Source organism: Stegodyphus dumicola, chromosome 12 (genome assembly GCF_044657685.1).
Source record: "Stegodyphus dumicola isolate Sdum_Otavi_A_Nest chromosome 12, ASM4465768v1".
Classification (NCBI taxonomy): Eukaryota; Metazoa; Arthropoda; class Arachnida; order Araneae; family Eresidae; genus Stegodyphus; species Stegodyphus dumicola.
The window spans coordinates 44,862,992-44,888,917 of record NC_140779.1 but is presented as its reverse complement, the minus strand read 5'-3'; the positions used below and the strand labels follow the sequence as shown (position 1 = coordinate 44,888,917).

The following is a 25,926-nucleotide window of genomic DNA, read 5'->3' as shown; positions in this document are numbered from 1 at the left end:
GAGTGTATATATTTCTCTGTTCATTGAGAAGAGAGTAAATGTCTAAACCAAAAAGAAAATTGAAAATCTTTGCAGTAGTTTTACCTTGTATTTTGTCTTTTATAATTTCTCTTCTATCTCTTTCTTCATGTTTTTCCTGAGACATAACTAACAGTTCCTTTTCTATCCACTTAAAGATTTCAGCCTTCTGCTTTTTAAACTTTTTAGTGTGACTATAACTGCTTTTAGAAGGCTGAAAGTTACTTCTTATGTGAATTTCAACTTCTCCAGCAGTATCATTTGGTAAAATATTATTAACATTATTTAAAACAATGCCATTCCTTTCTTCTTCGTCACTAGTTTCTGCAATTTCTGGGGGAACAACAACAATATCAGTTTCATTCTAGTCATTACTAACATTATCATCATCTGTTTCTTCATCAAAAAATCTTTGAAGGGCTTCTTCTAATGTAAGACACCTCGTTCTAGGCATTTTTAAACAACCAGAACATCGAAAGGAATTAATGAAAAAGGAGATTGACTACCCGTTTCCTGCTAATGTTGCATCAGCGCCACACCAGTTTTCCTTTCCTTCCCAACACAAATATAAACATCTTACTGATGTAATGTTCTGATAAACGGTGACCTTGACTAAAAATAGATCACTCATAAAGACAGTGATTCTTTCGTTAAATATTTTCAGCAAAAATACCCGGTCGAAAATTTTGCTTAAAGTACGAGATAATTATTATAAACAAAATGATTGTTGAAGGCAAATATTTTTTTACAGAAATAATCTTCATAATATTCCCTACACAAAATCATCTGCTGGTATAAAATATCTTAGGTAGTTATATTTATATACGCATTTATTTTGACAGTTGCGTCAATGCAACACCAGCGGCTAATGGGTTAAGAATAAAGTATCCAATACAATATCACTGACTTTTATAACATCACCATCAGTTGTTGTCAAAGTGTGATTGTTCAACATTGATTAAGACGTGTCCAGGCAGGAACTTCTGATGCCAGAAATATGGAACAGGTAAAAGACTCTCTAAAACACTAAAAACTAAACTTAAATTTATTTATTATAACAGACAAAAATTTAGGGGGTGATTAAGAATAAGTTCACAAAAACAAAAAGGAGTAGACTGTATATCACTTATTTATTTTAGATAACACTTTGAAATAGAAGAAATGCCGTGCACGTGACGGCACAGCATTTGATGCATGCATCACTCAAAGCACTGTAGCGATTAGAAAACAAAAAAGAATAGAACACATAAATCACATATTTGAAAAGTTCGTTACGAATGCAACCACAATTGTATCGTAAGGCAGTAGCGTCATCTATTGTTGCAAAGACACACCAGAACTTTGTTTGGTAACAAAAAGTACTAAACATAATCCCTGGCCTTGAAGCCTTCTAAGGGTTCAAAAAAGACAAATAGTTAAAGCACACTTAATAACATTAACAAAAAATTAATTGCAGAGTTGCCAACTCTCCCGATTTTCGACCGCTCTCCCGCTAACCCGATTTACAATATATTTCTCCCGACTTTTTCTTATTCTTAAAATTTCTCACGATTTTTATGGAACTTGGCGTAATACTTCGTAATGTGGGGGAAAAAAAAAAAAAAGTGATTTTGGACGTTTGAAAGCAATTGAATTTTCTCTAGATTATATCTAAACCAAAATCATGCGAATCGGATGAGAATTTTTGCTTTGTGAGGGAGAGCAAACGTATCCAGAAACGTCGTTCTCCAGTTCTCCAATGGGCAGCGAGCGCCACTGCATGTCATCTTGCATATATTAGCCAATGAGCACAAAGCAAACTCAAGGCTGTTATTTGGATGTTCTTTAGTTATTTCGTTCATCTTGTCCTGAGTTGTGTGAGTACATGGGCCTTCAGGAAGTAGTTTTAGAAATTATTATCTTTTGTTATGTCTGCGAGAAGGTGAAATACTCGTATGTTTCAAAAATCATGCACAGTTGACTTTCCTTCCATTATTTCCTCAAGGAAATGTAATAAATTTGCGATGTGTACCATCTGTCATTGCGATTTTTTGATATCGCATGGCGGATGTTCTTAAACATGTGCGTTCACAAATACACAAGGACAACATAAGTAGTTTTGAAAAAAAAGAAATTTTTTTTTCTTCCAAAACAAAGGACCAAAAAGTTATTAATGCAGAATGTCTCTTCTCTGCCTTTTTAATGACTGACTGACTGGCAGGTTATTGCCGGCAATACAGTCCTGTGAACTGTATCCGGCTCTATTAAACTAGGCACAATGGTGACATCACGATAAGTCAATCAACATACAACAACAATATCAACAACAACAACAAATTTTAATTCTCTTGATGTTTTTAAACAAGAGAGCTCTTGAGGGAAATAAGATTCTTGGACATTTTTTATCACTGTTTTTTGTAGCTAATCGAAGCTCTTCGGTTGTCAGAAAACTTCTCAAACGAATTTCGGAGGAGTTTCGACAGTTGTAAATGAATCTTAGGCATTAAGCAACTATATTATGTAATTTTGTCCAAGATGAATACCGTTTAAAAATGTCATTTCCATTTACTGTATAAAATACTGAAATGCACGTTTACAAACTCCTTCATAATCTACATCAGCACAAAGATGTTCCCTGCCAAGACAGGTTTCGAAATCTTGTGAATATAACCAAGTAGGTCCCATGAACATTCTTTTACAATTCAGAAATTTGGCTGGAAACATTCCTCTTGTACCTGAATAAGCTGTGTTCAGCTTTCCATTGATATGGTTCCACCTTTCATTAGGAATTGTATTCTGTATTTTGGCAACACGGTTTGCAGCAAAGGGAATTTAGTTGAAGTATTCTAAAAGGGAAATGGTTCTGAAGAAATCCAGGACAGTACAACAGTTGAATCTGTCCAGGCCAAACGTTACGTATAGGAAACTCTAAATGTTCTAACACTGATTTTAGTAAATTCACACAAAAGTGTGGCGCATAATTCTAATGATGGTAGTGATTGCACCTTCAGAGGGGGGGGGCAACTCTTGTTTTTGATGTTAAGAGTGAGACTTTTAAGTCCAAATTATTCGATACTGAACGCAAATAAGTTGCTGCACAAAGCCTTTCTCGGAGGCATCACAAAAAAAGGCACAAATATCAATATAGTTTCAAAACAAATCTCGGTATTTTTAATTGTTGAATAAGCTGTAAATCCCTTCGAAAACTGTTCCATTTGTTAGCAATATCATCACTAACAGGCTCATCCCATGATAAATGGAGCTTCCACATGTCTTGTATCAAGATTTTGACATAAGTAATACAAGGAGCAAGCCAACCCAACGGGTCAAATATTTTCACTAAGTTAGAAAGGATATCTCTTTTAGTGTATTTAAACTTTTCTCCAGAAATGGATACAGAAAAGTTAAAGTAGTCTTCTCGAGGATTTCAATTAATTCCTGAAACGTTGATTGAGCTATCGTCTTGAAATTTCATTGGCTCAGATTTCTTAACTCCTTGGGTATATTCTCTAACAAGACATTGGATGACCATTTACACAGAAGAAATCCTCCATGTTCTAACATTCGCAAGAGTTGATTTACTAGAGTTTTGCACTCTTCAGTGTTTTTAGCACCTACCAAACAATCATCTACAAAATGTTTTGGAAGTACAGCCCTTGGAGCTAAAGGATAGTTATTCTGCTCATCGTAGGCAAGTTGGTATAAAGTACGAGTATCCAAATATGGAGCAGTGCCATATGTGACAGTATTAAGTCGAAATTCTTGAATAGGATCACTTGGATTTTTCTTGCCAAAATATCCTTTGAAAATCTCTATCCTCTTCATTAACTAGAATTTTTCTAAACATTTTCATGATATCAGCTGTGACAACTACTGGGTAACATCTGAATTTGATTAAAACTGGAAACATCTCTTGTTGTATTCAAGTACCTTTCATCAATATGTCGTTAAGAGGTAGTCCTGATGAACATTTACTAGTAGCATTAAAAACCACACGTATTTTGCTCGTAGAGCTAGATTCTTTAATTACTGCATGATGTGGCATGTAGTATGCCTGACTTGGGAACTCTGAACTACAAACTGGTTCCATAAGCCCTAGATCCAAGTATCATGTGTATCAGGAGATCTTAAGAGATTTCTCTCTAAAGATTTAAATCTTTGTGAAGCAAGATCTTTAGATTTACCCAACCTTGAAGGGTTATCTTTAAATGGAAGTTTCACGACCATTTTGATCATAAAAGTGTTGTTTTCAAGAATTGTTCACATTTTTTATCTTCACTAGAGATACGTTTGACTTCAGGAATGGAGTCTAAAGACCAAAATCTTTCAACTAATTCATATGTATTCAACTGAAGATTATTCACTGTATAAGTGGTAGTTAGATTTGAATCATCAGTAATAGTGTTCCCAGATATGATCCTACCCAACTGAGAACAAATTGCGAAGGGCATTGATCTATGATATCTCCCTTAACCAAAGTAAAAAATGCATTTATGCCTAAAAAAAATATCAATAGGTGTTTCTTTCATAGAACTTAGGATCAGGCAAGACTAGATCATCTAAATGATTCACAATTTTAGAAGGAAGCGACATGTTAGGCACATCTGAAGTTGAATTGAATGCGTATGTTGGAAATTTGAATTTTAACTCAAAGTATGGGGTAAAGATCAATTCCACTTCTCCACTTTGAACGAACTGTTGAACTCCACTGTTGAACGAACCAAGGCACAACACTTCGATTTTTTTGTTAAGTCTACCTAACTTTAGTTTTTTGACATACTCTTCACTTATGAAGCTAGCTTCACTGCCACAGTCTAGTAAACCCCTGAAAGGGATGGTGTTACCTTTGGAATCACTAACTTTAATGACAGCAGTGCACAGTAAAACATGCTTTGCTTCACCTTTAACTAAATTGTCCTGTACATGTGGCATTTGTAACGACTTCATTCTTTGGTAAGAATACTTCAGCACTGGGGGAGAGTGAGGACGTTTGGTTTGGTTTCTCATTTTCTCTAGTTTTGGGATTTCGATCAAAGTGAAGAACAGTATGAGGCAACTTACGCTTCATACATTTATGCAAACTGCAACAATTTTTCACTAAATGAGGCTGAGAAGATAAACAATTAAAACAAAGTTTGTGTTTCTTAAATTCTTTTTGGTTTTTCTTAAGTTTAAAAACCTGTCACATTTGTGAAGAGAATGATCTTCCTTGCACATTATGCAACTGTTTTTACTCGACACTCAAGAAGTTACTTTGGAATTAGAAAGTTTCCTAAAATCTTTAGATTGGTTTCTACTATTCTGAAGGGTTATAATGTGGTTTTTTAGAAACTCGAGTAAATTACCTAAAGTACCTAATTAATCGTTTTTCAAGGTTCTTTCCCACCAGAATTTTATGTTTTTATCTAATTTCTCAGTTATCAGATAAACAAAAAGAACATCAGAAAGATCAGCTATTTCTAGCTTAAGAGTTCTCAAGGAACGTACACGTTCATTCACTACATCAACACAATGCAAAATAGCTTGAGCTGAGTCAGAAACATGTGGGAAGTTAAACATTTTATGGATTAATGCATTGGTTAATTCTGTTTTATTAGAATAACGTTCCTGTAAAAGTAGCAACGCTATATCATAATTGGCATCTGACATTTAGAAATATTCAGATTGTTATCTACACTTGCCTTCAAAAGATCATAGAAACTATTCCACTCTTCTATATTTTCCTCTGTAAAGGAAGAAAGTTCTAATTTTGGTAATCGAACGTCAAACGAATTTACTTTTGTTACACAACTTGTTGCGATAATAGAATCACTGGAAAGTTTCTGTAACTTTTTATTTATTGTTATCCATAAATCGTCTAAAGTTTGTTGTTCTGTAATGAATGTATCACAGTCTTTTTCAGGACACAATAAAAATATTTCGTCAAAGATAGAGCGAAGTTCACCATTAAAAGCATTTAGTTTTGTTTCGAATATCTTTACCTCTAAAATTTCTGCTTGTTCTAAATTCGAATTTACCTTGCCTTTAAACGTTGTTATATTGCTTTTTAGAACTTTCTTTTTAGTTAAAACTGGTTTCAAATCAGCCATTATGAATAACAAAAAATACTATACTAACAACTTTTAGCAAAAGAAGAGGAAAAATTGAAACATACTCACCCCAATGCTGAGGTTTCCACACTATGCTACACACATATTCTTGAAATCGAAACTGATTTCACTTGCTAATATTTGAATGAATCACATATATCAAAAGCTCGCTGATTCACTTCTTCAGTTGCACAGACCAAAAATGATTAAGAATACGTTCACAAAACAAAAAGAGTGGACTGTCTATCACTTATTTATTTTACATAACACTTTGAAATAGAAGAAATGCTGTCCACGTGGCGACACAGCATTTAATGCACGCATCACTCAAAGCACTGTAGCAATTAAAAAAACAAAAAAGAATAGAACACATAAATCACATATTTGAAAAGTTCGTTACTATAGCAACCATAATTGAATCATGAGGCAGTAGCACCATCTGTTGTTGCAAAGACGCACTAGAAATTTGTTTGGTAACAAAAAGTACTAAACAGGGGGAGGGGAAAGCTTTGAATGGTATATTTTTCCATTCAATTTTGGTCAGTACCTATTGCCGCTGAATGCACAAATTGGCATTGCAAGAATTAGCATTATAATTACAACTTGGCCATTTTCTACATACATGTTTATACATATATAATTCATGTATTCCATGATTTATTATTTAAACTGTTTTGTTTACATGATTTGGTGGTTATTAATATTGTTCTCATTAGTTCAAACTTAGATTTTGGAAACTGAGGCATACTTAATTTGTATACGTTTACTTGTACTTATTGTTGTCATCTGACATTTGTTGTTATTAAATATTTTTAATTTTTAATTTTAGAGTCCATGAAAATATAGTGAAAGAACAGTTGGAGTTATTATTATTGGCATTCAAGGATGTAGCTGATGTTGTCATAGCTATTAATTACTTACCTAGTGGTAGTTTATTGTGGGCAGGAAAACTGAATACTAAGCAGATTGGATTATGTGGTGTAATATCATCTTTTTTGCGTTTCCTTATGTTATTCCGTAATTCAGAAAAGGTAGGACGACTGATACAGTGAAATTAAAGCCAAGGTTTTTATGTATAAATTGATGCTTTTTATGACTGCAGCTTTTGTATTGTATGGTAACTAACAAAGCATATTTGTCATTTGATAATGCATGTTTGTCTTAACATTTTTTGATTTTTGAAGATTAGTGTTGAGTCAGTATTATTATAATAAATCAAGGTAAGGGTTGTATGGTTTTAGATTTTGTTAAAAGATTTTTATACTTTTTGATAAACTATATTTGCTGTTTTTGACTGCATATACTTGTCTGTTTTTTGCCTCTATTTGAACAACTCAGAAAAGTGTCTTTTAAAACCATTTTGGTAGAATGTTAACACTTTTCTCTTGGCACTCTGAATTTACATTCTAACACTTTGAATTAACACATTGTTGCATACATATTTTTGGAGAATAATGTCTTACTTTAAGTTTGTCTCACTTATTGTATTAAACATAAAATAAATTTAAAAGAAATCTTTGTATTATTGCTGGCAGTTTTAAAGTATGTGATATTGAGATTGTGTCTCTCTGTGCAACTTCTGTATATTGCTGAAGTATATCAACTGTAAAAAATGTTTTTATTTATCAAATTTATACTGTATTAGAATTATTTTATTTTGTTTAAAGCAGAACAATGACAATACATTAATATCTATACTTTCCTTCCCAATTAAGAAATTTTAGGTACAAAATTTAAAAGTTCTATACCTTGCAGACATTTTTGTCTCACTTTTTTCTCATTCTTGTATTTAAAAAATTATGGATTGTTTTGATGTAATTAAAGATGAAAAATTTTGAATGATATTTCTTCTTATGTTCATTGTTTCAAAACTTAGATTCACATTTTTTGATCTCATTGCTCTAGTCCTTTTCTTATATATGGTTTGGTGTAAATCTCAATCAGTGACTAGCTAATTGAAAAAGTAATTATATGTAGATTTTTTTTGTCTGAATAGTTAGGCATTCCTTGGTATAAATTACATCAAAATCAGTTGTAAAACAAATGCCCATAGTTAATCTAATACATTTGCATAAATAATTAAATTTAGTAAAAACGTTTGTAGTATTTTAGTGTCACTGAGCAGGTGAAATTAATGTACAGTTGATTCGTTGTCAGGTCTTACTTCATTACTAACTGGCTTCATTATGCAACTGTTCAGTTTTGTCCTAGTATTGTTAAATAAGCAGTTTTATAAATATTGCCGTTCTTATGTTTGTTATTACTTATGTAAATTTTCTTCTCCAAGTATTTTTGGAAATCTTCACATTAGGCAGCTACTCTTTATTATTTTATGCTATCCACATTACATTGTGTCCTTAGTGTGTTATTTTATTACTTTAAATTAATAAACTCATGTATACTAGAATATCAAATGAGCCATATTTTATCACAGAACACTGATGAGAATTTATTATAATGTTTGATATGTACCTGATAAAATAATGTAACTTCCCAGAGTGCAACATTTAATGAGTCTCCTATTTGTATATAAGAGAACTTTTATTTTATTTATTTGATCTATTCTAGGCTATATATTTTTCAAAATTTACGGAATTTGCTGTTATCAATAATTGCAATCTAAAATTGAACTGAATATAGTGACTGTTTTATAGTTATTGTAAGCTTACATAGATTTAAAAAAAAAAGACTAATCTAACTTTTTTTATATATTCTGTGATTAATTTTAAATAGTGGTAAAATCAAACTGAAAAATCATGAAGTGAAATGAATTTTAAGAACAGCTGTTGTTATTTTATAGTTATTTTTTAAATTTTTGTGAGGTTACAGGTTACAGTTTTACTGTTGGACATAGTTTTATTAATATAGAAGATAATAACTGAAGATAAGCAGGGAAAATTCTGATGAATTTAAAAAGTTTTGACACACCAATTTGTCATCCATAATTTCAAATTATTTATTTATGAAGCAGATAAAGATGGTTATAATTCATTTTAGTTTTTTACTTCCTTGTACAAAGTAAAGCAGGTATTGTAATCACAGAAAATTTTGGGTATTATATTTCAACAGAAATATCTATTTTGATCTTTCCTGAATCCATTTGGATGATTTTCTTGGACAACATCTGTACACAACAACATCTGAACACAAGCATTCGTTTTTTTCAAAATGGATTCAAAAGGAATATTTTCATGATCACTATTATGTACGTGTGTATGTATGTATCTCGCATAAATAAAAAACCATAGAATATTGAAACTTTGTATATGGGACTGCTACATACAAAATTTCAATGTTTCTATTTCTGTGTTTCTGCTTTTTCTATGTGGGTGCCATAAAGTTGGAATACCACTGATTTAACTGATAATTAAAAAAAAAAAAGTGTTATACAAAAGTTATACTATGCTTAAGATTTGAGATATTGTGGTTGTTCTGCATAAATTAAAAATAAGCTAAAAAGCATCTTAAGGTTGGCATGGATTTTGAATGAAATTTTATAGATTTCTAGGGTTATAACAGAGATCCCTCTTTTTCAAAATCTACAGCAATCTAAAATTGCTTTTTAGCTTAAATTTTTCAGTGGTATGTTTCTTTTTTAGTTAAATTATATTAGATTTTTAATTACAATTATTTAACCTTTTTGACTATCAACTTTTGAAATTTGTAATCTCTTCAGTAGCCATTTCATTTCTCAGAAAACTTGTTAAAATTAATGTATACAATCATTTTGAGGAAACAAATAATTAGGTGAACATTCAGTAGGCACAAACTGGAATTCCAATTTTTTAATTTTTTTAATTATTCCAAATTTTTAATTTGTGTGTGCATGATTCCTTCATCTATGTAAACAACATGTATCTCTTATTAATATTCTTGAAGTTTTATAAAAGCTTATACTGTATATTAAAACATTTAGTAGATGGATAATGAATGCTACTACTTACATATTAAAAATTTTAACATACTACAGTTTAGATGAAGCCTAATATTTTTCTCCTGTTTATAAGCATCAGTTTCACAGTATTAGTATGTACATTGATACTATTTTTTTAACAGAACTTTCAAGTGTTATTTTTGATTGATATAATAATTGTTAACTAATAAGCAAATTTGGATTTATTCTTATCTGTTCAGTGCACACTTATATATATTTGTCTTGTTTTCACTGCATTGTAAAACGTTTTATTTACTGTTCCTGCACTACATTGCATAAGATCAGATATGTATGTTGTCTAATTTTATTTCAAGTAATGTCTTAAAATTTGAAGATTTTAATTTTTTTATTTAATTGGAAAGTTCATCAAAATATTTCATTATAGCAATTAAAAAGAAACTGCATTCAAGATAAGTTATTTCTAAAAACAAATCATAAACTTGAAAATGTATTAACTGCTATTTTATTACACATACTGTTTTATCATCATTTTAGCTGGAATAGTAATGTATGTAAATAAATATATTTTTCTGACTCGCAGTTGCATAAGAGCAATTTTATGATGTTGATAAATTATGATCTTCCAATTAACGAGCTTTATTCTGCTTTCAATTCAGAATGTGGGTCCAGCACTTTTGTATTTAATTGTTGGTTGAAAAAAAAGAAATTTTCAGTTTTTTGCTGATTGTCACAACTTTTGTAAAGTCAAAGGATGAAAGTCCATTTTATGTTATTTTATCTTATTAGTTTTCAATCATTAATGTTATATAGTTTGTATTGCAAAATGATTTGGTAACTATTATTTATGACTGTAGTATGTATGATATCTCAATGAAAAATGTATTGTTAAAATCTTTTGAATTTCCGTATTGTGTTTTCAAGCATATGATGCATAGGTAGTTATTTGGCAAAATTATGTAATTTTTTTTTATCTGAACAGTTAGTAATTTTCATTTTGATTTCTGATTAGTTAAGATTTCTAGTTTCTATTATATATATTCTTTTTTAAAAATTTTAAATATAATTAGCAAAGCATTATATTTAAACTTATAGTATTGCATAGCTAAGTATTCTTCATAGTATTTCTTCTGCTTTCATAGATTTTTTTTTTTTTTTTTTAAATGTCAGAGGCCTTGAGTACGATTCAAAAAAGTATTTAAAGACGCAAATAAATTATTCTGTCTTATTGTAGTTCATCAAACCATCTTTTATGAAATAAAGAGGAAGTTTGATTAACTTGTTGTATATTAAATTCAGTATTGTAGATTTCTATAAAAATTATTTTTTTAAGTCACTAGTCTATTAATGTTTTACTTATTGTGGAACAGTGATTTTACTTTAAAATATTTTAGAATAGGAAAGCCACATTCCAATATTAATCAAAGACCACTATGAGTCCTAATCAATATTAGAATACTTAATCAAAGACCAATATGAGTCTTTGATTAAGTCAAGAATATAATATCTTTCATTTTTTAATTATAAATAGTACGAGAATGCTTCAAACTGAATTTCAGGAGTTTAAACTATCCAAGCAGAAGAGTCATATCTAAAAATTTGAATAATAATCTAAATTTTCACTTAAGTTTCTTGATAATTTCTAGTGTGTGTGCTATAATCTTCATTTACATGAAGTATGTTTCTTAACTAATCACAAAAGGTTTCACCAAAGGACAAAAATTGTTTTCAATAATGTAAGACAACTGATGTTGCAAATTCAGTAAACTTTATGATACATAGTAATGGAAGTTATTAAATCATTAACAATTGAAAGAGAGGAATTCCAAAATATGTTTGATAGTGCCATTTTTAGAATTATGAGTATTTTCTATATTTCTGTTTAATTAGTATTTCCTAAATAATCATGCTATTTTTTTTAAAAGGAGGGATATTCATAAAAGTTGGTTGGTTAGTGCTTGACTCATTACTTCAAAGATATGAGATTTTTTTAGAGAAACTGGCTCATCGGAAAAGACAAAAGTCCCATACAGTAAACCTCCCTCTTTTCAACTGTTGAAAAGCAAAAGCAAAGCATCTGGGCAGACTACTATTTTTTTGCAGTTTAAAGCCATTTAACCATTGAGGAGCCAGATATATATAAAGTACATTCCTAATTATTTTATGTACATTGATATGGAATTTTTATATATTTTACTACTTCGGATTTTTCTTTGCTGTTTATTCAATATAGTTGTTTTTTGTTAATGGGATGTATGTATATGCAAATACATAGTTAAGCCATCTATCTCTATTAACTAGTGACTGTGAAATTTCAGAATACTTTAAAAAGAGTAATGCAGTATAGCAGAATTAATATAATATCTTAAGGTCTTTAAAAATCATTCTATAATTTTAAAGTTTGTTCTGTATAGTACTGAAGAAAGATAATTGAGATTTTCCAACTTCTAAGAAAAAGCTCAATAATTAAAGTCGATTTATAAAGAAATAGGAAGTATTTTTAATATATATACTAGCCGCTATGTGGCCAGCCTTTGCCTGGCTTTTAAACGTACCGGAAAAATGCCTAAAAGACACACCAGGGACCTATGGCTGCGTAAGTTCTTCCAACTTTTTTCTCTTTGTTAAAATTCTAACCCTCCCTTGTGTACGGCTCTGATGTATCTCCAGAAAAACATATACATCTTGAATTTTTAGCAAACTGATTGCACGAGATGTGCCTTAAACATTTGTTAAAGCATAATTTATATCCCCTTTCTTAACCACCACCATAACTACATAAAAAATTATATAAAAATTCTAGAGTAAAATTAAAATTTTTTAAACCGTTTCTTACTCGATAGTTTGAATGATTCTTTTTCTGAAATATTGAAATGTTATGATACTTTAGAAATCTTCTGAGAAAATGTATCAGCAGTCACATCGCAGCCATTTAACTTGCAGTATTTAAGTTGCATTTAACTAAGCAGTATCCCTTAATACAAATATTAATTATCCTAATAAATGAATTAACCAACTTCCCTTTGCAAAATCTTAAGAACTGAAATGGTATAAAGGAGGTTAAGAACTTTGTTTCCTAAAAAAAATCACTCAAAACTTTTCAATATCTTAAAAACAGTGAAATGAGCATTTAAAACATAAAAGAATATAAAAAAAATTCTGAAAAGCAAAGTATAATTAATGATATTTTATCTTTTATTTTCAAGAGAAAAAAATTGCAATGAAATTAGCTATATCCCTTAATACAAATATTAATTATCCTAATAAAAAATTAACCAACTTTCCGTTGAAGAAAAAAAAATCATGCGAAACTTTTCAATATCTTACAAACAGTGAAATAAGCAAAAAATAACATGAAAGAAACTCAAAAAACAAAAAATTCCATACAGAATTTTACTCTGCAAAGCAGTTTTATCAAAAAAAAAAAAAAAAGTATTATATATATAAAAAGACAATGAAATATGCCAGTCTCTTAAAAACAGTGACAGAAGAAATACGATGAAAAATTGTTGCCAAACCCATATTTCTAAAAGAATGAAACTATTCCAAATGATGCAATTTCATCAAAAATTTATCAACAACAATAAGAAAGGAAAATTGTTGCCAAAATCACATTTTTAAAGATGTGAGAAGTGTACTCAAGCTTCATTTAAAAAAAAATTTTAAAATACAAAATATTATCATTTTTCCAAAATTCTTATTGTAAAAGCAGTCACAAGGATGAAAGTTTAACGTGTCCAAAAATCAAAGAAAAATAAACTGTACGTTTTTAAAAATAAACTTTTTTAGAAAAAATCCTGTTGAAAAGGTGTTAAGCTCACTTTGTTAAATAAATTCGTATTTAATCGATTTATTGAAACACGAAATTTATTTAAAGTTCATAAAATAGCTAAGTGCGTACGTTTCATGACTGTGAAAATGGAGTGTGTAGAGTAAAATCTCACTTTCCTATAGCCCATTATGTCTCAAAATGACACGATTTCGTCATAAAACATAAAATAAAAAAAATTCGAATTTCGAAAAAACCGTTTCGATGTGCACTGGTTCTTGTCTAGATGCACCTATGTATCAAATTTCGTAGTTGTGGGTCTATTAGCTTATGCGCAGTGCGAACGAAAGACACACACACAGACAAACTCTTTCTTTTATTATATGTACAGATATGTCAGGCAACTGTAATTCTTGATAGCTTAAAGTGAAAGCGTTATTTTTTTTAAAGAACGTCTGCTTTTAATAAGAAAAATATTTAAATTTCATTAAAATAATTTTTTTTTCTCGTATTCTACGTACTTTCATCTACTTTTCAACACAGTTTCCATTTTTATTTTAACATTTGTTATGCTGTTCAACAATTTTTTCAATTCTGACATCAAAGAAATATGCCACCTGTGAAAAAGCCCAATCCATAACTGCAGAAGTACTGAAACAAGTGAAAATCGCTGGGTACAAGGTCTGCTGGACTGCAAGGTGAATGATCCAGTTGTTCTCATCCAAAAGATCTGATTAGACCTTGTGTTTGTGCAGAAACATATGGCCTTGCATTATCATGGAGCAACATCACTCTGGAAGACAGTAGGCCATGTCAGATTTTCTCAAGGTCACACAATAGGCATCACAATTGATTGTTGTGCCTCTTGGCATAAAATCCAATAAAAAAATCCTTTTTCTGTCCAAAAAGATAGTTGATGCTTAGTATTGAGATTATGATCTTTAGTGCTGAAATTGTGTATTTGGTTTTAACTTTGGTTGGTGACAATGTGTGTCTCTACTTCATTGACTGTTGTTTGGACTCAGGAGTCCTCCTCTAATGATGTGATAAAAAATTCATCTCCTTCCTGATTATATTGAATTAAAAATGATAAAGTGCCGCCAAATATTTTTGTTTTGTGATCATCAGAAAGCAATTGTGGAACCCACCGACAACACAGTTTTCGATAATTCAGTTTCTCTGAAATAGTTGTGTACGAAACTGACCTTGAAACCTGTGGAAAATCAATTGAAGTTCTGGTCCTTTTGAATTTTGTTGTCCACATTACAAACCAAATCTTCAGAAATCGGAGAAAGTCGCCCAGGGTGTGGCTCATCATGCACATTAACCCACACATCCTTGATCATTCTCACCCACTTCTGAATTTTACTATCACTCATAGCATTATAGCCATAAATTTCATAAATCTGTTGGTGAATTTGTACTGCTACCATGAATTGGGGTTTACTTACGCAAAGAATCCGTTTCTTCTGCAGAGAACCAATTGGGGACAGTGTGTTTTTTGTCACTAAGCTCGTCAATGGTAATAGTTTTAGCAATATACAGATAAGTTTTGAAATAAAACATGATATAAAACATATACAAGTCAAATTTAGTATTTTAAACATTATATTTAGTGCATAGTGTGATATTAAGCATATATTAGCTAAAAATCAGCTGAATATTAAGCACATGCAAGTCAAATTTAGCTTCTTAAGCATGATAATTAGTACAATTAAGTTCAGGTTAGAAAAGCATGATATTAAGCATATGCAAGTAAAAATGAGCTGGTTAAACATGGTATTTAAAACAAATATATTCAGGTTGGTAGAAAAATATAATGTTAAGCATATGAAAGTAAAAATTAGCATAAAAAAGTAAAATAAATATTATTATTGAAATAGATTTCTTTTTAATTCTATTTTTATAAAAGTGTTTTAGGAAAACTCATGTACTTAATATCTACCAATACTTCATTTCTTTTTTTTTTTAGATTTTTATGGATCTAAAAGCCCCTTCTTTTTAAAAAAACCTTTGCCGTTGAGTAAAATGCAGAGACGTATTACCCTAAAAGGATCTATAATTGTATTTAAAATTTCCGTGAATGGATTTTGCCATTATATGTAACTTCACTCTGAAATAATCAAAGTACATGATCAGCTACTTTCTGAATAAAACTAAGTAAATTTTATGAGATTTTAATTTCACTTTCAAAGGCTGCCTGCTCAATTCTGTGATCTGGGAATGTGCACCATTTGCTGGATTAATGAAATTTATCATATTATTAACAGTCTGATGCACTTAATACCTATGCCTGCCTAAATATGAATCTGTCCTCCATTCATTAGTCATGATTGTTGTCTCTTTGCCACATGATTCTTAATTAGTGGCATTAGAATCTCTGCTGATTTATTGTTTGCAGTGAGCATGTTTTTGATAAGGCAATAATACTTGTGAGACGCATCACTGCAAACAAGCATCTGTCTCCGACAACTTCCTTAATTGCACAAAAATACTTCTATCTATTTATTGTTAAAAAATTCATAAAATATAGCATGGAAATCAGACAAAATTATTAAATAAGTGAAGAATAAATTACATGGGCCAAGGCAAACAATAAGTGTGATGTTTTAAGGAAAACAGCATAACAAGAATGTTTACTACCTCCAAACAAGCGAATCTGTTGTTACCAAGTGTGGATTGTTATTGCCATTGTTGGCAGTGTTTACCAGGTTCTTTCCAGAAATGCTTCCTTTATTTGAAAAGAATTTGTGCAATTTTTCTTAAATAAATGATGATTTCAAAGTAAAAACTGATTAAGTATAAATTAATTACAAAAAAATTTTTCCTACTGTATGTGTTTTCAGAATTACTAAGCACAATTTTCTTTATGGAAGTGCTTCCAAGAATGAAATTACAGATCGTATCTGACAGTTGGTGGGCAACTCAGTTTTCTTCAACATTATAAACTTCTTAAGCTCGGCACACATCCAGACGATATGGCTGCAAATGGTATGTAAATGCACGCAAAGCATGCTGGGAGCAGATGCACATATGCACTGTGGAAATCACACATATTTTGTCTCACATTCACAAATGGACTGTATTTAAAAAATAACTTATTTATTATTATTATTCTTTTTCTGTTTATATTGAATGTTTTTAATGCAATTTTGAGACCACACTGAATAAAATTCTAGCATTTCTTGATTTAGCAGTATTTTTTTAGAAATCATCAACGTATAAGTTTTTAGTCAATTACTTTTATGAAATTTGAGTTATTCAGTTTGATAATTTTTTCATCTTTGCTCAGAATTTTTAATCAGCTTTCACACTTTCCTCGATAGCTTTTTGTATGTTCTCGAAACTGACTAATATTTTTTTATATAGGTAATGATAGGCTTGGATGCTCTAAAAATGATTTGACTTTTGCTTCATAGCTTTTTGTATGCATTCCCTTTTCTAGATACTATTCATACTTCTAAAAAATATTGTGTTTAAGTAAATTGTTTCAATTTTTTTAAAATATATTTTTCATTAAGGTACATTTACTATTTTTCATCCAACTATTTTTCATCCAGCTAACCAGAAAGTTCAAGTAACCGAAATAACTTCAAATTCTGTAATTGTGTTATAAAGCACAAATAGGACTACAGTTCAAGTAAATAAAATAAAAATAAAAATAAAATAAAATAAAATAATAAAAAAAAAAAAGTTGGCAAAAAAAAAAAAAAAAACCTGTTGCCAAATGGTGTGATTTAGTTCCAATAATGAATAAGCATGATGTAATGCTTTGGCTTTATGTTAACCCTATTAGTTCTTAGTTAATTTAAAAAAAAAGTAATGTAAATTAATAGTTGCTGATCTATTTTTCAGTCGCATTTTGAAAAAAATTATTAAAAATTTGAGTAACAGCTTGCAGTAGAGTATTTTTAAATTTTACAGTGTCCTGGCATCTTATGTGAACATGGATAAACACTGGCTGCACAATGTGAAAACTTATGACTAGTAGTGTAAATTTTTTATATGCTATGTCCATAACTTGTACATGTTGATTAACTAACAAAGAGCAATCTGTTCCTACAAACTTCTGGAATGTCTGGTACAAGTTTAGCGAGTTCGGCGCCAATTTTCATGGTTGGTAGAGTTTTGTAATTGAATATAATGTTTTACTTTGGTGTTTATATCTGGAATGCCCTTTTTCTTTTGACATCTCACATAATTTAAATGTAGGCATTTGATCGTCAAGTTGATAATAACTAAAATGACTCCCCCCTTTTTTTTTAAAATTTTAGGTCAGTATTTTTTCCTTCTTCTTCTATTCATTTGGCTTTTCTACTGTGAATTATACACTTTTATACTCTAAATTATGCAGAATTTTTGCATATTCAGAATTCACCATTTTCCGAGATTTCCAGATGGACTTTTCAATTTCCGAGATTTCCAGATATTTCAAAATTCTTCTTAAATTTTTTCATTATAAATCTATCCAAATCTTAAAATGTGAGATGTGCCTCATTTCATGTGAAAATTGAAATTCATATTAAAATTCAAATGTATTCCAATAATTGCTAAAATTTTTTTATACTAATCAAATAAGAAACTCATTACATTTTGAGTAACAGACACATATGTCCTATTCGAGAAGTTATTATATTTATATAATTATTTTACCCTTTTGTTTATAGTTTTACTTCTTGAAAATCACAAGGGATAAATTAGTGTATACCATTTCTAAGAGAAGGGTTTAAAAGAAGAATTTACCAAATTAAAAAAAAAAAAAATCTGTATGAATAAATATACTATTATTACTGTATTGTATATTTCAAAGAAATCAGTTGCAGTTATTATCAGTGCTATTCTTTTTACTTACTCAGTATACTTTGCTAGCTATCTGTGCAAATCATAAATCAGAAATTTCTTAATCATTTGCTGAAAAGCAATGAAGATAAATAAGCAAAAGGGAGAAATATGTAAGTAAATATGATAATTGCTTTTGATGAAAGACCATTATTCTCTCTCCGTTTAAATGCATAGAGTTGGTTTTTTGTATTTGAAATTGACGTACACCCTCCCCCCCCAAAAAAAATGTAGAGTTAAATTAAAAGACTGCAAGTCTTTATCATATATGTGTGCATGTTAATCAGTTTTTAGAGACCGGTATTGTTATAGTGCTGGTGATTTTTGTCAAGGGCGCATAAATATTTAAATTATTATGCACTGTATTTATTTATTCATTTTTTTAAAATAAGAATCACTGCTCTGTAAATTCAGGATCTGCACACTGTGAGTTTACTTATTTTACAAATATTTTTAGCTATACCTTGAGTCAAGCTAACTTGACAGCATGTTATAAGGTGAGAACAAATGAATCACAGTTTCTCCTCCTATTCTTCAAATTACTTGTATGTGATGACCACTCACAAATGTCTGTTTTCTTCTGTGTGCTTATGCATTTGGCAGTGAGACTATTTAATCAGCAGCATTTTTTTCTGCAGGATGTACAGTAAATCTCTGATTGAAGCTGATATTTAATTTTAGGACAGACACATTTTCTTTACTATGTATATTTTAAAGCAAGGTTATTAAGATTCTTGAAATTAAGTTCATAAACATTGATCATTTCACAAAAGCAATAATTGTTTTACTCAAAATCAAACCAGAATATCATCCTTTTGACAGGAGCAATGTTATGATTTCTTCAGTGTTAAGATTCAAGCAATTCTAAGATGCATATCTTAACTTCATTAACACCAATAGGAGGGGAAAAAAAGGCATTGATTTAAAACAAATAAAATAATTGAAATAATAATAATAATAAATAAAAACCTGAAAGGTTTCAGATTTTAAATTACGTCCAAAGGGGCTCTTTTTTAACATTTTGTCTGTTACCTTTATTTATTAAATATCGCGGTCTTCGCACTTAAACCATAAAACTCAGTTTAAGAGCAATATCGCAAAATAGTTTTAAATTGAGCATATCTTTATAATTTCCAATACAGAATCTGTCGCTCTGGAGATAAAAATATTTTTTCTGTACAACGTTGCCATTGCTCGCTTTGAAATCCGTGAGTTTGTTAATCAAAAATTTGTTAAAGTTTTACAAAATATGAAATCGATAATAAAACAAATTCCAAATTTGGGCTTCCAAATGCCCATATTCAAAGTAGGATTAAGTAATTCAAAGTAAAATTCGATGCCTCTGTGTACCATTGTTTCATCACAATGCGAGAAATATACATACATTTATGCAGATTTTTCATTATTTAATTTCTTCAAATATAATGCAGGAATCTAACATTTGGTGGCAACAGTTTGAAAAGTGAAACAGACATTTATAGTGAACCAACTTAAAATCGCAAAACGAAAACAATAGTCCTTCAGAGACAAAGGCCCTTTGGACTACCAAGATGCTAAAATACATCTAGCAAATCATTTTCGGTAATTGGCTTATCAGCAGCAATAATATATGAAATTAAATCAGTAGTCTAGAAAAAATAGTTACATTGTAACAATTAGTATTGGGAAAATCTGCAATCCTGAGATTTTACTGATCCTAAGACAAGCACATATTTTTTTGGAAAAAAGGTACATATAGAATGGAAGAAATACAGTGTGTAGACTAATAAAATACATATTAAATTTTGTATAATAGATATTACTATAAATCTGTATTATAATTTCTCATTAATTTGTAAAAATAAATTCAACTTATCTGACACTTTGGTTTATAGCATAGTATGGAAAAATTTAAGAAACTTTACATATTATTCAAATTGTAGTGTTTAAAGATTTTAATTCGATTTGCTATTTAAAAAATTCAAATCAAATTTTGTATTAAGTTTATTATTATTAAAAATTATTTCATTATTATGTGTAATGATGGTCAATTTATTATTTATTAAAAATTTAATCATTTATTCAATTTCTTATTTGAAGTTTTTTTTTAATCTAAGCTGAAATCACTATTGATGCTTAATCAAATGCATAAAATTATTAGAACAGAAAGAGAACAAACATTAAAATTTGATTTTGCAATTAGAAGTGAAATAAATATATGGAAATTTTGAAAATAAACCTATGCTCATTTTGAATAGTGCAAAGAAAATATTGGTTAATCAAGTTTGGCAAAGCACTCATATTCACAGAAAGGCTACTAAGATTGAGTAATAATATAAAAAAAAGTATTATTAGAAATATATTTTTAAAGGATAAAACTGACCTTCTTCCCCTCCCAGTAGGCAGTATGTTTAGATTTGGCATTGTTTTCATTATTTAGAAGAACTTGAGGTGCTAATAACTGTAACTCAATCTTCAATACCAGATTTATAGGAATAAAACATAAATAACATAATAATAATATTTGAAACGATAATCTTAGCAGAACATAGAAACTGAACAGATATTTGGAAAATATAGTGGACAGCCACTTCTTATCAGTCTCCAAAGTTGAAAGTCGGCTGTTGGCAGTTCCCTGTTGGGCAAATGCCCTATGCCAATAGTTTTCCATTATTCTGGTTGAGGATAGATGATTAATTAATTGCTTTTAGTAGAGAGAGAATAGTGTTGAGGTTACTGCAGTTTCTCCATGTATGCCCCAAAAGAAATCTCCTGAAGGTTATTAAATGATTGACCTGTATATTGTTATATCAAAAGAAAATTATGGATGAAATATTTTTTCTTAAAGCTCCTATTTCTGTTTAATCTTCTTCCTCCCTCTTCAACAATACTCTTATTTTATTGTTTGATTTCTTAATTATGATTGCTAGAAATAGTTGAATTATAATTATTTGGTAGATGTGCAAGCTTTCTACTACATCCTGTATTCTCAGAGTAGGGTGACTACTAGTATAGATTATTCTGATATTTTTAATGCAATGTATGCAACATGCTCATTTCACAGACTTTTCTGGTATTAGTTTCATCAAATTTGTGATACTCCTTTGCTTACTTACTGCATTGAAATTTCATTTATCTCAGCAAGTTTTTAATGCATGCAAGTCATTGTTATTATGAGCTTTATTGAATAAAACAACAGTGTATGTTGTGACTTATCTCACTTGTCTGACAGTAACATCAGTACAAGCCCACAAAATTCATTGTGGCAAGGACTGCAAGATTGTGCTGTTGTTGGCAAGAGCCTTGAGCACCTAACAGGTGACAGTACAACACTGCTCAGTTTCGGCCCCAATTTTTTGATGGAGAACACTATGGAGGAATCAGTCTAAGGCTCTCTCACCCCTCTTTCCCTGCCACCAACCCCTCGAGAGGACTTTTGGATCGCTACGTATTTAGAGTACTCCCATGCTGCACAGACACTATACATTTACAAACTTATCTTCCTTCTCTGGGATTCCAACCCGTGCCCTTTGCTACCGCAGTCAGTGTTGCTAACCACTATGCCAGTTGGGTGGCAGAACAATTTATGATATGCCTGAGCTACAAAATCTTATAATATCCAATAATTTATGGTATTGTGAAACTATTTTATTGATTGTCTTTTTTCATAAGTAGTTTTTAAATTTTATCAGAAAGCTTTGTATTCATATTCAAATAATATCTGGTGAGATAACTAATCATTAAATTTATGATGAAGAAAAGCATATTTTTGTTACGGTTTTGTATAATATCCTAAAATGATATTTATTTATCATATTGTAGTTGTAATCAAGTTTGGATTTTAAAATTCTGCTTTTTACATTTTTAAATACATTTTGCTTGTCTTGTTTATTGTAATCTATTTTTCAATTTCATTAAGTTCAAGCTTACAAAATAAATTTTGGCTATAAATATTTTGCCCAAGCAGAAACATGAAATTGGAAATTTGGTATGTATTTTCTTTGAAGAACAATAAAGTTATCATAAGAGTTACTTCTGAAACAGTCAGTTACAGGCAAATGAAATTTTTTTTTTAATAGGAAGTGTTAAGAAATGAGTATCGGTATGAGGTAATTTTACACTGTTTTAATTTTTTAAAGTATTTAAGTATTATGTGATTAGTGCCATATAAATCTAATGGAATATGTTACTATGTTTGATAATATAATGCTTGATCCTGTTTATATTATACAGTGGAGCTTCATTTGTCCAGACTAATTTGCATCTGGAATTTAACAGGAGAATCTGGGCAGAATTTTTACATTATGCTCCTAACACATAAAATATATAATATAAATATGAGTTTTTTCATTTATTTTGTTTTATTTATCTTTATTTCAATGAAGATTATACAGTTAAAAAAAGTATTACACCTTATATTAAAAAAAGATCTTTTTTTTATTTTTATTAAGAAATTTCTTGTTAAAAGCAAATCAAGACACATTGAAAAGCTAATGGAAAGAAATAGCTGCATACAGTAACCAAAAATTGACTTGTTTGGGAATAGAATGGGCATAATTTCAATATGATTGTTTTTGGCTTTGTATATGGTGTAACAGAAATATGTGGTTTAACTAAGCAGTAATTCACAGAGTAAACGAAAAACAGCAAGTGATTGCTTTTCTTTTAACCCGATGATAAGCACTGAATGTGTTTGACACGTTTTATTAGCTGAGAATAAATTATTTTGTATGGTAAATCAACAAACTATATTGTTTTCATTTTTTCTGTTATATAAATGAATGAAAAAATTAAAAGCATGTAAATAAATTAACAGCAAATTTAATTTTAAATGGGCTGGAAGGAAGAAAAGCAGTAAAGGTAACTGGATTTCTATATATCATAGTGAGTGGTGCCATAAATTTATGAAAATAGGAAATTGAGTGGGTTATTGTAGACTGCTGTTTAATGTGAATTCTGACAGTGAATCCTGATAATTTATTTCTGTAATATTGTTTTAAAAGTGTGCTGTGTATAATTTTTATGAGTAATAGAACGTAATGCTTTAGAACAGTTTGAAAAGCTTTACAACCTGTGTAACAGTTGGTCTTTAGAAGATTTGAAATACCTGTGATTTGTTCCTACCTGTGGTTTTGCTGGTAATATTAAAATTTATGTGTTCAGAGAATATATTTATTTGGGAGAAAAATTGTTTTTTTGTTTATTTAAATAAATTAAATAGAGATATGAATGTACTAATCATGATGAGTAAACATACTGAATTCATTAATTGTAATATATTAACAAACTAGCAAAATATTTTGAAATGAAGTGAATGTTTCCAGGCAAATAATTTGAAAAGAGAAATAAATAGTTCATAATTAATAATGAAATAGCATAAAATATTTATTGTAAATTCAATAATTCTAATTATTATTATTTTAAAATCTAACTTAATTAAGAACTTAGGGGTAAAAGAAAATTATGAAACATATATTCCTTTTAGATGTATTTATAGGTACTTAATAGTAAGAATACCAAATTAAATATTGAAGATTAAATTCACACACTTAAAAGTACATTAGTAGTGCAATATTCAGTGTGTGAGTTTAATGTTCAAAGTTTAATATATTGGGTATTCTTCATACCAATTATTTTTATTGATTTTTTTATAAATATAAAATAATAAAAAATAGTAGTGTTATATAACTTTGAAATTGCTTTGCAGTATTTAGATTAAAGAGATGTATATATAATTTTAAAACAGACACAATCAATTTATTTTCATGCTGTTTCTAAAGCCTAAAAAATTACTTATGTTTTGAATTAAAATTGGTAAATTTAAAACATGAGTTATTTTAATAAGTATGTTTTAGCAATTATATGAAATTGATTGCATTAATTAATCTATATCAAGTAAAGTAAAATTAGCTTAAGTGTGGAATTGATTAATTATTTGTAGTTGGGTGTTTGTAGTAAATTGTAGTATTTGTGTTTATGTGCTCTATATTCTGTATCCATTACATTATAGCAGCTTATTGTAGGAGTTTAACAAATTTAGTGCACACGCTTGGTAATATTTCATGTGCATAAAAGTATACGTTGTGACTACCAAAATAGTGTATGCTGGTATTGTGAAGTGAGTAAACTGCATAAAAACATCAGACATTATAGTATGCTTCATTCACTATTACAAAAGAATTTCTTTGTCATGAATCTAAGAAATAAATCTGTCCATTGAAAATGCAACAGTATGGCTCTTGAGCTTTTCTATTTTTAAATTTAATGTATGTTAATAAAAAGGCTTTAACTGCCAAGAATGCAGTGTTTTATATGTACTCATTATCTATGCATCACATTGTTTGATATCGTATGATTTTATGTAATCTATTGAACAAGAGTAATAAATAATTGTTTGAAATGTGTTAAAATTTTTTTGAGAGAAAGTACAGATTTATCATAACATTTCCAGTTGTGAATAAAAAATACTGTATTATGCATAAAGTAAGCTAAAATTTCACAGTGGCAGCATTATCAAAGAAATTGTCAACATTATATTATGTGTGAATGTAGTTATATGATATTATCAGTCAGAATATCAGATACGAATGACCAGGTGCATGTCTACTTCAGATCTAAATTATTTCAATATCAGTATTTTCACATTGAAAGCAATTGTGTTAGAGTTTAGCTGAGAAGCATAAAATTAATTTTCTACAGATTTACTTTTACATAAACCTTGGTTGATGTTGGCAAAGGATGTGAGGGCTTTCTGCCATTGAGAGCATGCCTTTGTAAACTATTTTCTAAGGAAAAGTGTTTCGTATTCACATTAAAATGAAAAAAACATACACAAAAACCATATGCAGCTAATGCATTTGCTGTAAACTATGATTTAGGTTTCATAAAAATCATCTTGAATGAACACATTATTTTATTGAAGAAATTTAATAGTAACTAAGAGTTCAAGTTAAATATATAATTAAAATCATATGCAAATTAATGCCACTACCTACTTTTCCTAATGTTATCTAAAATATGAAGAACATATATCAGCTGTTATATGCAAATTTGTGATATTTCAAATTATTTTGCTCTTAAAATATAACATCCATATTATTTTAGTCTTATAATATCATGGATGTGAGAAATAAAAAGCTATACATCAGATATTAACATGAACAGACAGAAAGAAATTAAAAAATTCGTCATAAAATTCTGAATAATTTTGAATGTATAGATTTTACATAGATAGAATACATTTATAGGATGTACTGATAAATATCACTTATGTATCTATACATCTAGATATACAGTCAAAAGCCTTTAATCCGGACCTCAAAGGTACAAACTTTCTGCGCATGCGTAAACGCATTACGCAT

General features: G+C 29.4%; 1 protein-coding gene across 1 annotated transcript in view; it reads left to right on the top strand.

Moving 5' to 3' along the window:
• The window catches only part of Pex11c (peroxisomal biogenesis factor 11c), a 51,228-nt gene extending 26,263 nt beyond the window's left edge, over positions 1–24,965 (top strand). The window contains exon 4 of the mRNA XM_035357760.2: positions 6,916–24,965. Within this exon, the coding sequence (XP_035213651.1) occupies positions 6,916–7,138 (223 nt within the window). The 3' untranslated portion in view covers positions 7,139–24,965. The remainder of the gene's footprint in view (positions 1–6,915) is intronic.
• Positions 24,966–25,926: the final 961 nt, after the last annotated feature.